This window comes from Amia ocellicauda, chromosome 10 (genome assembly GCF_036373705.1).
Source record: "Amia ocellicauda isolate fAmiCal2 chromosome 10, fAmiCal2.hap1, whole genome shotgun sequence".
NCBI lineage: Eukaryota > Metazoa > Chordata > Actinopteri > Amiiformes > Amiidae > Amia > Amia ocellicauda.
Genome location: NC_089859.1, coordinates 14,453,412 through 14,466,326, shown reverse-complemented (window position 1 = coordinate 14,466,326; position 12,915 = coordinate 14,453,412). Strand labels below are relative to the sequence as shown.

Sequence of the window (12,915 nt, the reverse complement as noted above, 5' to 3'; positions counted from 1 at the left end):
ACTAGTTGTTCTGAGGCCACTTCCTGCATTACCTCATGTAGAAATGAAGCCATGTTCCCTGTTTATCTTGGAATTCTCTCATAAAAGCAACAGGTTCATGATTTTTACTCAGAGCGGCAGGAAGTCTGTACTGGTTGAGAGCCAGGTGCTCTTACTTTCTGCTCTCTATCACAGATACACTAAAGAGATGGATTTTACAAGGTTGCCGGATTTTTTGTTTTTAGTAACTTATCCTCCTTAAAATGAAGGGATATTAATTATGATTACATTTCATATCTAGGCAACTTAGAATTGTTACAATATATCACATTATTTTGACATACAATTACCAATTTATATGGCAGTTTTTTTTGTTTTTTTTTACTGATGCAACCACAGTATCCCCTACCTGGGATTGAACCCATGACTCTTCACTCCAGGGCCCGATTAAATCAAGCAAGCTAGCAGTCAAACATCAGTTAGTAAAAACAGGACCCCCTCAATCGTACATTGTCTGTCAGTTGGTAACTTAAAATGCTTAGGAGTATGATTGTGTATGTGTGGGGGGGTCATATTTTACCAAAGCTTACTCTTTATTCCTCACCACCATTTAGGGCCTACTGGGTGAGCATGTGGGTATGTGACCTGTTTTGATGATAAATAAGCAGCTATTCCTATACAGCATGACTAGTGTGACCTGTGATGATGTAGACCACCTCAGCGACAGCCTTGTCCATTTCCCCTCTCTGTCCCCTATCCCTGTCTTTTTGGTAGTATTGAAAATAGAAAATGGCACACCACCGACATGATGACTCATACTCTGTAAAATGAAGGGTCTTGTGAGATTGTGGATTGCATCACTTTCTGATCATGTAAGGAATTCGAACTTTTGTAAACAATCCCAATACAATGCTTCCCTAAAAGGTAATGCCTAAGTGACATTGTGTGTGTTTGTGGACCCTGACCTGTCATATCTCAAGCACAGACTTCGGTATGTCAGATATTTTCTAATCCTTGGGGAGATCCAATAATATATCGTTTGAAATGTGCTGTTCCAAAACACATCACCCCCTTGCCCCATGTTCCCATGTGAAAGTTTTACTGTTTAATGACACTTTTTGAAGTGGGTCACATTCAAATACTTTGCAAACAAATAAATAAAAAACTAACATTGGCACCCAAGCCCATAATTAACTAGATATCAGTTTAAATCACATCATCATTAGAAAAAATGAAAGGTTGGATACGTGGTTCAAATTTGACAAACAATACAGTGCATATAGCAGAAGAAAAATGAAGAATTCTGAACCAGTTTTTCAGAATCAGTATTCTTTCCATCAGGTGATTCAGAATTGAGACTCCACAATTCAGGGTTTTTGAGTAGAGATGGACAAACGTAGTCAGGCGGAGAATCGTTTATTTCTCCCTTTGCAGCAAAAACTACATCAATGCCTGTTGTGTGATCATTTTAAGCAGTGTAACGAGTGTTATGTGTGTTGATGGCAGGGGCTCGGCACGCATGAACTGGACTGTGCCCTCGCTGACCGACCCAAAGGTGGAGATCGAGGAGGAGCTCTGTGACCGGGGGGCACACAGTCACTGCAGCCAGCTCACGCTGCGAGACCTGCAGTACTCTGACACTGGCTCCTACACCTGCAGATACACAGATGCAACCCTGGACGTAGCCAGGCACACATACCTCTATGTGAAAGGTAAGAGAGAAATCAATGCTGCTGCATCCATGTTTTTAAAAACGGTCCTTGGCCTTTTTAACATTGTTTAGGCTTCAAACAAAAAAACAGTGCTGAACGTTTTGCCACTACCTAATGGGTCTCCTGGTCATGAACGTGTCACACTTTTCCTTTAAGGACCTCTTGGTTCAACTGAGGGGGGAGATTTCCTACAATTGTGCACTCCACTAACAGGGAGAAGACGAAATGTATTTATGCACATTCGTCAGTCCGATCCAGTGTTGCTGTCAATGTGTATGTGCTTATTCCTCAAATAAAACATTTTTCTGTCACTTCAGAGGGACATGGCAGTCATCATACCTAATAACTTCTAAAGTTGTTTTAGATTCATATACATTCTGGGCTGTGGCAATTTTAGGACGGGGCAGAACACCCAGCCCCTGATTAAATGAAAAGAAAGAGTAAAAAGTGAAGTGATGTCATACCAGGAGGCTATAAGTTAGACATCAAAATAAAGCTTTTATAGGAATTCCTTGTTGGAATATCATGACACTTAAACTTGAATCATACACTTAAGTCGAAGTTTGTGACAAACAGTTATTTCATTTTGTTTTATGATTAGAACAGGGTTGTAGGGAATTACATTTCCCACTCTACTGAGGAATGTATTTTTATTTTTATTTTTAAATCCTTTCCTGATCTTAATTATAATTAATTTCTTATCAGTATAGGCATTTGTAATTTTAATGCTGCCCAACTCCAGTCTAAACAGTCCCACAGTCAAATAACTACTGCTCTTTATAAGCTGGGGCTGTACCTAGGTCAGTGAATAATCCTACTTCTTCCTGCATGAACATTTCAAAAACAACAAAAAAATAAATCCCACCCTTGATTTATCCAACAACAGAGCAATAAATCTTTCAAAAAAATTGTCAGAGTTGATTGTCCTTAATTACTGATATATGACTCGGCGCACTGAGGTTTAATTAACAGGCCTCTACCGGAGCCGAAATGAAGTTGCTGAGAGAATGCTATCTTTTGCAGAAAGGAAGACATTCATTTTTTGACAGCCTTCTTCTTGACTTGAGAATGAGAGTGTGATTATAGCGGAAGCCCTGGTCATTAACTATTATTTCCTGTAATTGCTTCTGTTTTTCCAGTTTCCCCAGAGCTCTGACACGTCAGTCTTAACTGTCTCCCAAACTACTGGCAGAGCTCTCTCACTTGCAAATGTAGACTGACCCAACTGAACTTCTTTGGCACACTTGAACTTCACTCGAAAAGGCTGTGAGAGTTGCAAGGTCTTTACTAAAATAACAAAATAATTTATACAAAAACAAATAAGGAAGTATCATAAAGAAACACAAGAGATAGGACATTTTTTATACCACATCAGTTTTAAATATTTCCATGCACTGAATGACGTATACAAATGTCTGTCATATTTAGGGAGTTTAAAAAAACAAAAAAACATTTTGAAAACATTTATACTGGTTTGAACAGAATGATTTTCCTAAAATCAACAGTCAGGGAAAGTGAGAAATGCTGTGGTTGTTATTTCAGTCTAGCAATGATTTGACCCGAAATACAAACCTACTGAAGTGTATCACTGCCCATACTGTGTTTCACAAAGGCCAGTACAGGAAAAAAGCACAAGAATTCTCAATCAATCAAATACATGAACAAATTTGTTTGTATTCAAAACACCATCTTTGGCAACTTTTCAGAATAAAGTGTAGAAATGCTGCAGCCTTCTTTTGTGATTGTGTTGTGTTTTTGAAAGTATAGATATTTTAAAATGGGTAGAATCAAAAGCTGGGGCCTGTTATCGGATGACAGTAAGCGAGTTCTTCTCTAAGGAAAGAAGGCTTGTGAAAAGACAGCCCCCGCTATTCAGCTGACCTTCTGACAACTGTTCATAAGACCTCAATCACGACAGCCTTGATTAGGACTTACTGCTTCTTGTCTGAACAGAAACCACATCCGCAGACTATCTGCCCTGGCTCTCTGACAGTCTGGTAGCCCATGTTTAGTCTAACCAGCCACTTATTTGACCCCTTCCATTGTTTATTGTATGATTTCAATGTTTATTTTTAATAAGATAGTCCCACCATTACAGCACAAAGCTTAAATATTTGCAATAGAGATCTTCAGCTAAACACGACCTACAGTATTTATTTTCCTAACGCATTCCTTTGTCTTTGAAGTTACCAGCAATAAATGGTCCAATCGCTACTCAGCCATTGTCAATATGCTGATGTATAACAGTTCCATTGCAGGGTTGTTTCTTTTTGTTTTAAAGCTCTCCAAGGCTGGGAGTGTTTGGACAGAATGATGATTTAATTCTAGTTCAGATATTTATTTCTCCTGTGGGAGAATTCCAGCCATTAGGATAGCTCTGGATTGAGTGTTCAGCTTTGATGTGTAAATACGAAACAAATTATGCTAAAGGAGTTGTGTAAATATTCAGTTTTACTTTTAGTCAGTGACTGAGCATGGGTGAGGAGGGGGGGTCCAGTTCTGTTGCTTGGAGTTGAAGAGTTTCAGCAGTGAAGGCATTCAGGCCAACTGACACTGCTCTGGGTTTTGGTCCTGGTATCTGTTACAATGTAAACCTGGCTGTTCCCATGAGACAAATGGCCAAAAGTATTAGACTCCTTTCTGATCTGAAACATTTACAGAACCCTCTAGGCTACATCACATATTGACAGTCATCACTTCACCAGATTTTAAACATTGCTTTATTGATATATTTTATAATGTGTATAATAATGTGTATATAATATCACTTTTGTGCAAATATTGGAGTCAAGTGCCAGCCCTGCCATTCTCCATGCTTAAAATTCAGCTTACAAACTCAAATTATGTTTAAAATAAAACAAAAAAGGCTGCTAACTATTTTTGACTGTCGAGGATGGTTTGAAACCCCTGCAGTCCCAAATCATACTGAATCCGACAATTAAGAGAATGCCAACTGATGCAACTGTTGGTAAAGCTCTGAGATCACCAGAGTAAATCTCATGGGTGCGGTGAAGAACCATACTCTAATCTATCTGAGGAAAAAGAATGATCAGAAGTGTGCACATGGCAAAATATGGCAATCTATAATGTGCTTTCCTTATTTCCCCACAGATGACCAACACCCATTTGTTGAGCAGGACAAAGACTACCCTAAAATTCTGAGTTTGATGGCGGACAGAGCTCTGGTTATACCCTGCAGGGTGACATCTCCTAACTACACAGTCACCTTAGGGGTGGTGAGCACACTTTGCTCTTTACACTGCATATGCATGAGTCACCACGCTGAACTTTCTAAGCCTTAAACAGAGCAGGAGGGAGACGTAAGGTGTAGCGAAACAAGTACAAAAAAAGCACTTCAACTCTGCAATACTGACTGGCCAGTAACCCCAGTCATCTCCCAGCAGCATATTTATAAGATCACCAGTTAGAGTAATTACATACACATGTATTCTGATAAGGTTCTTGTTTTACAAATTAGCTACAAGAAACTGTTTTATTAGGATAAGTATTTTACATTTCAGTAAATAAAAAACATTCAAAATTGTAATACTTATGATTAAAATTTTTTAAATCAATTCCTAAAATCACTTTAAAAAAAAAAAAATCTTAAAAATCAAATTAGCTACAAGATGTCATGGAAAGCTACCAGCACCTGAGGCAATCACTGCCATTTTCAAAATGTTTTCTATAGAAAATATTTTTCTCCTGTTTTTTATATATACAGTTAGGTCTAGGGCTGGGCGATATGACTTAAAAATAATATCTCGATATTTTTAGAAGTTTGGGCGATACACGATATATATCTCGATATTTCTTGGTTTTATCCAATCAAGCTACAAAATAAGACCAAAGACATTTAAACAACAAGTCTTTATTTAATCATTAAATATGCAAAACTAACAAATACCACATGCAGGCTGTCATGGTAAATATATGCAGAATGCAACACATTACAGCGTAAGTGTTGTGTGATTACTATTATGTGTGTTATGTTGTTATGGGATATATATGTACACAAATACACTGTATGATTTACTGTAACATCATAACAATAACACAAGTAATAGTAATCACGCAACACATGCGTTGTAAAAGGGTATAGATTCAGGTAGATTTACCACATCCGGGTTTATAGTGGCACATTTAACATCTGCTACACAGGGACATTTCTTCTCTGACTGTCGCATTTCCATTCTACTTACCGGTACAGCACGTGTTAATACAAAATAGTTATAATAATAATAATAATAATAATAATAATAATAAAAACTGTTGTACCACTTCACCGTCATAATAAAAAGAAAATGAAACTTTCTGCATGTGTTTACATTGCTTTCCAATTTATTAAAATGCAAACCAGCTTTGTTATTATTTAATTTTATACAAATTATATCAATCTAAATTAGCGGGGGTGGGGGGTGGGGGGAGATCGAGTTCAGCCCGGCGACGAGAGAAGGGCAAAACGTTTGCGCTTGCACATTAAAGAATCTCTTGGTTATTGTGGTTATTTAGTGTCGAGTCCACTCTCCTCCATGTCTGTTTGTGTGTCTGAATGCACATTTCTTACCTGCATCTGACACATGTGGAATAACCGGGGAGAACGCAAAGCGTTGTCCAAATGCTCGGTTTCTTCCCTGGTGATGCTCTGCCAGGCCTGTAATGTAGCTGTATTTAGTTCCTGCTTGTTCTTGGGGCATTTTGCCTTCAGTTTTGCCACCCAGCAGCTACAAAGCAAGCAGCTTTGAAAGTTTACTTTTATGTCTTTCAAGTGCTGGATCGCATTGAGTAGTTCCATAAAAGCTCATTTAGAAGTGTTCCTCAAAATTAGGGATACCGCACAAAGCAACTGAACAGTCTTATGTCTACACCCCAATTGTGGGAACAGGTATACAGTATTAAAAAAAAATTCTGTAAATTCTAACGACACTCATTTCCAACAGACGAAATTAGACAGCATTTGGCATTGGAGTAAAGAGCTTCGAAAATTGACCTGGCAGTTGCTAATACATTGCACATTTAACAGACATGCATTTAAAGTGTCAAAAAACATCTGCCATCTATGTTTAAACAAAGGGGCGGGATCATTATATTATTTGAGTGGAAAACTACATAGGGTGGCACTTCAGGAATCCAGACTAGCCTAAGTGTCGCAGTGTTGCTTGTGTGTTTTCTTCAGTCTGTGAGTGCGGAAACACAAGCAACACTTGCGCAAAGCAGCTCATGATACAGTTGGGAGACAGGTTGTCTGCTTCCTGTGGGGACAGGAAGTTGGGAGGAGATTCTATTTTCTTAATATAGAACATTATTCTAAAATTAACCTTTCTGTTTTACACATTATGTCCAGGAAGTGTAGGAAACATACTAAACAAAATGGCTTCAGCTCAATGGAGAGAAAACAGATATACTACATCATTAAATAAGGAATAGAATGTGATTCCAAATTTCACACAAATCCATAATAATTATGGAGATGTCAAATTTCTTGTAACTTGTAACCGTTGCTTGGCGAGTATACACTGCTCTGTGTGTGCTGACCACTTCTTCTGTGTCAAACTAATAAAACAACTTGAACTTTGCAAGACATAATGGCAAACAATGTTGATAAGTCTTCCCATTCTCATCCAACATACTATCAAAACCAATGTTAATAATGTTGTCAAACACCTCATATATAGTTTTCGCTGCACTGCAATACACTGTGAAGTATAATTCATATTCTTTTTTGGGGGTTCTTTGCTTATTGCTAATGAATGACCCTTCTGCTTTTGGTGGATCTATGCCAGTTGTCTTCCTTCCTTCCTTCCTTCTTTCCTTCCTGACTGAGTTTCAGAACAACAACAAAAAATACACCAGCAATCCTAGTGATATACTGCTTTCCATTGACTCTTGCCTGAGAAAAACATGTTTTTTAAATTATTTGTTAAAAGGGAAACATTTCAATTGAAATGAAGTGTGGATGACAAATTAAATTAAAGATCAGTAACCTTTTAAAAATGGGCTTTTGCTTTTTGCTTTCAGGCACCAGATTGGACTGAGAAACTCCTAGATGCGGACTGGGACCCCAAAATAGGTTTCACAGTTCCCTCACCCTCGGTTTCCGTCCCGGCTCTCAAATGTATGACTACTATAAACGGCAAAAGCGAATATTCCCTCTACATGCCAGTTAAATTGTGTAAGTATTAATGTAAAGAAGCTATATTTTGTTGGTGAGATTATGTATTGTTTTCAGTTTCAGTCTATTTACAATAGTTTTAAACAATAAAAACCTTTCAGCTTTGAGGTATGCTCTGCTGAAAGGTAAATGAGTCTTCATAGTAAGCCTTGTGCTTTAGAAGTATGGTGTTGAAATTATAATAAATTGTGTGAATTGCCTCGTTTGATAAATAGGAATTACTACTGTCCTCCGCAGCAGAATAAATTATGGCGATTGCTCTTAAACTTGAGAAAGGAAAAGGCCTGGAGGTTGTGTTTTACTCTTGGTCAGGCCAATGCAAGCTTTCTATAGTCCTTTCTGTAGCTTTCTATATAAAATGCAGAGTTAAAATGTAGTTATCTGTGGTGGTGCCTCACACAAAGCACTTCAGACTGTAGATGGTTTCAGAAGAGCTAAATGTGGGATTTGCCTTTTCTTAGCTCCTGAGTTTAAGAACCTCAAGATCAATACGACGAAGCGTGTCAGAGTACTGTCCGGAGACTCACTGTCAATCATGTGCTCAGCAGACACCAGTCCCAATGGACGCATTGGATTCAAATGGCACTATCCAGGAGTAAGTGGGGGTGTTGCATGACTACAGTGCACTCTAGAAGTCCATGAGGCTTCACACTTTTTTCCCAGAGGGCTGTAACCTAGAATTTCAGTTACTCGATGTCATTCATTCAAAAACAGATTTCCATTAGGGCTGGGCGATATGACTTAAAAATAATATCTCTATATTTTTAGAAGTTTGGGAGATATACGATATATATCTCGATATTTCTTGTTTTTATTAGTATTAGTATTAGTATTTCATTAATCATTAAATATGCAAAACTAACAAATACCACATGCAGGCTGTCATGGTAAATATATGCAGAATGCAACACATTACAATGTGATTACTATTATGTGTGTTATGTTGTTATGGGATATATATACACAGTATGATTTACTGTCACATAACAACAATAACACAAGTAATAGTAATCACGCAACACATGCGCTGTAAAATGGTATAGATTCAGGTAGATTTACCACATCCGGGTTTATAGTGGCGCATTTAACATCTGCTAGACAGGTCGCGTTTCTATTCTACTTACCTGTACAGCACGTGTTAATACAAAATAGTTACAATAATAATAATAATAATAATAATAATAGAAACTGTTGTACTACTTCACCATCTTAAAGAAACTTTCTGCATCTGTTTACATTGCTTTCCAATTTATTAAAATGCAAACAAACTTTATTATTCTTTAATTTTATACAAATTATATACATCTAAATTAGCGGGGGTGGGGGGTGCGATCGCGTATTGTCGGGTTGCTTGCAGATCGAGTTTTGGAACGTGTATCTTTTGGTTATTTTGGTTATTCTGTGTCCAGTCCACTCTCCTCCATGTCTGTTTGTGTTTCTGAATGCACATTTCTTGCCTGCGTCTGGCACGTGTGGAAGAACGTGGGAGAACTCAAAGCGTCCAAATGACCAAAAATATTGCCGTAAAGAGTGGGATTTGTGACACCACGAAATAAAAGATAGAGCATAATATGAAGCGATAGATGTTTTTCTATCGTCATACAATATATATCGTCATATTGCACAGCCCTAATTTCCATTAACTTCTGTATCAATATGTTGTGCCCAAGCTTTTAGCTAAAAAAACGTTGATAACAAAAGCTAAGCCATCAATGATGAAATATTTTTGAAATTGTTGACCAATTAAAGATCCTGCATGTCTCGGTGCATAGTACATTTTTTATTTGGCCATTTCAAAAATAATAAAATGCAGATGGCATTAATTTAGATGGTGAGAATAACTGTGATCATTTGGACCAATTACAAAAAAAAAAAAATTATGAAGACTTATTATGACTTATTTTTTTCTTCAGGCAAAACTTTCTGATAACATCTTAAAGGGATTGAAGAAAAAAGGGAGTATATACACATTCAGTAGTACGTTAATCCTGCAAAACATAACCACAGCAAACAGAGGCACTTACAAATGCACTGGAATGAATCTGAAGATCGAAGAAGAGACGATAAGAGTGATTGTCTATGGTAAGTGCCAATTGCTTGCAAGATAACTCCGGTGACACTGCAGTTCTTTTCACCAGTGCATCGATTAGCTGCATGAGAACTGTACACGTCCAGCTCATAACAACTAGGTAACAATAATGGGCACCAATTCTTAATGAATGATTGTACGAATCTCACAGGTATAATATACGAATGCCTCATGCACTTCAGCTGAGTTCTGATGTTGATCATGTGTATAAAACAAACCTAGTCTATAATGCTATCCCTAACCTTGACCATAATCTTTGTACACATGTGATTGACAGCAGAACTCCAATTAAGTGCATAAGGTATTCATGTGTTATTCTTGTGGTATTCATATGTCAATTCATTAAGAATTATTGTAAAGTGTGACAAAGTGTAGGATCAAATTAAACTCTTGGGGAACAGACTTCAGCTGAGAAAATCCTCTCTTATTTGTTTGTTTTTTCCTTTCAGAACATCCCTTCATCAATGTATCCTATAAAACTGAGAATCATATTGATGCACTAGAAGGTCAGAGGAAAGTGAAGTTTGGAGCCAAGGTCAATGCAATGCCTGCCCCAATGATCACATGGTAAGACTGGACAGCACAGCTGGGAGTGGGCAATGTGGTGCTGAAGCAGTTTTCGTCCCTGTAAAGAGTAGTTCAGTAGTATGCAGTTGACAGTTAGTATTATCAGGAGCAACAAAGTCCCTGTTGTTTTAAAATACACAGCAGAAAAGCTACCATGGGCTCATTTCAACAGCAATCAGCTGAACAGGAAGTACTCAGCAGTTTTGGTTATAACAATGTTCACATTACATTCACACACTGAAACAACATATAATCATGCCACACCTGTCTCTACTGTATTTAGGTACAAAGATGACATTCTGATCAAGGAGAACCACACCTGCTTTGAACCAAAAGAACATCATCTCATCATTAAGGTTGTGAAGGAAAAGGACGCAGGCACCTACACTATGGCCCTAAGCAATGAAAAACATGGCTTGTACAAGAATCTCACCTTTACCCTGAATGTCCTTAGTAAGTACATTGCAATTCTAGGGGTGCATCTCCCCAAGCCGTGTTTTTTAAAGACTAGGACTACATTTTAAGGTTGGGTTTCAGATGAATGTTAAAAGTATGGAGCCTCTAATGTTTAGGATTACATTAGGGTATGGAAACACACTGTCCATCCTGCAGAGTCACGGGGCCTGTGGGGTTTTCATTACATTTGAGCTGCATAGGCCTGAATTTCATCATTTAGATGCCTCAATGTTCCATCTAAACATTATTCTTTTTAACCACTGTGGATTTAACATGATCTAAGAATTTTGCATGGCTGAGCATCTCCACTAATGACCATCCTTGCACTAGCACCATAAACCACAGCAATCTGTAAAATCTCAGTCGATCTCATTACAGTTAACTGTACATTCAAATGTTCTGCATCATTGCTTTCTGTAGCAGGTTATTATTGGAGTTAGTACTGGACTGACGTAGGTACAGCTGTTGTTCATTACAAGGATCTGTTAAATCCCAGGGTGTGACTGGGGCTGCTCTCAGGGCACGTCAGCCTGCTGCCTTCCACCCCCCGTCTGCAGTATGGAGAGCCTTCTCTTCATGCTCCTGTAGCCTTTTTATATTCACATGGTATGGTTTACTGCATTTACTAAGAAACTGGAAGTGTTCTGAGATTTAATTAATAACATGTCCATTCATGGACAAATTAAATGTAGGAAAATATAGATACATTTGCAGAGACTAAACATCACAGTACATGCACATTATATAATCCAGGGCACATAGAGTGGTTAATAACTGGTTAATCATGGTTAAAACTGTAGCTGTAGAGGTTGTTCGGTATAAGCATCATGTAAAGAATAACAAGTGGGTGGTGAAGTTATAATGTATTGTCCAAAAGTAGCTCAATAATGATGGCAGACATTTATTAATTCTAACCAGGAGCTAAAAGACATAATTTTTCAGTTAATGCTGTGCCAATTCTGTTCAGAAGAAGCCACATGTGTCTCCCAGATTATGATCTGACCTGAGGTTGGACTGCAGACTGACTAATAAAGAAAGCATCTGAATTATTTTCATGTATTTTTTTCAGGAATGTTTGGGAAAGCTTTTCATATTTGCCTCTCAAAAACAGTCAGCGTGCAACATAGATTGTGTTCTGGTGCCTTTATACTTAATTATCATGAAGATTTGTAGTTTTCTTTCTGTCTTCTCACGTTGTTTCTATTGTAATGACAAAAGGGTAGAAAACAAGTAGGCAAACAATAGAAGTGAAAATAGAGGTCTCTGCTAACAATTAAGAAACTATTTCAAACATCGTATATCAAATGTTTGAAGTCTGCCTGCTTGGAATCTTGTAACAAATTGAGTACCAAAAAAAGTTAGACAGTTGGTTTTGTGGGATTGATGGAAAACAAACTATTGTTAAATGAGACAATAAAACAATCTTAATTTTTTGTAGATTTAAACTAAATTAAAAATGGATTTATGACTTTCATGGCTGCACATTCTTTCATTTTTTCAGTTGCTGCTCCTCACATTTTTTGGAGAAAACACAGTAGACAGGGGAGTGGAGTAAAGAATCACATATGTTCCAATGTCATGCATTAACCCCATCAACAAGCCCATGGCGACTGACCAATAGTGCTGATGCACTCCTGCTTTAAGACCTGCCTGTAGTTCATCAGCAGGGACATGAGGGACCCTCATGTTGCAAATTCACTAAGAATAGTGATGTATTTAAACACTCTGCAGGGGGGAAAAACTAAAAACAGCTGATGATGCACCCCAAGCATATCCTTACCTATACACTGCAAACACCCATACATGCAACAAGAAGGAAGTATTTGATGATTATAAATTATAATGCAGGCACGGATTTAGAAAAAGGCTAGATCCACCCCTGCCACAAACCAACCACACGTGAGAGCGAACAATGTTCCAGGTGGGCTGGCTTGTTCTTT

At 37.8% G+C, this 12,915-nt stretch overlaps 1 protein-coding gene across 2 annotated transcripts in view; it reads left to right on the top strand.

The window, feature by feature from the left end:
- Positions 1-12,915, top strand: part of kdrl (kinase insert domain receptor like) — a 57,571-nt gene that overhangs the window by 11,025 nt on the left and 33,631 nt on the right. For both annotated transcript variants that reach the window (XM_066715122.1, XM_066715123.1), the window contains exons 3-9: positions 1,486-1,691; positions 4,803-4,927; positions 7,710-7,863; positions 8,325-8,458; positions 9,777-9,945; positions 10,402-10,519; positions 10,803-10,972. In XM_066715122.1, coding sequence (XP_066571219.1) covers positions 1,486-1,691; positions 4,803-4,927; positions 7,710-7,863; positions 8,325-8,458; positions 9,777-9,945; positions 10,402-10,519; positions 10,803-10,972 — 1,076 coding nt within the window. The remainder of the gene's footprint in view (positions 1-1,485; positions 1,692-4,802; positions 4,928-7,709; positions 7,864-8,324; positions 8,459-9,776; positions 9,946-10,401; positions 10,520-10,802; positions 10,973-12,915) is intronic.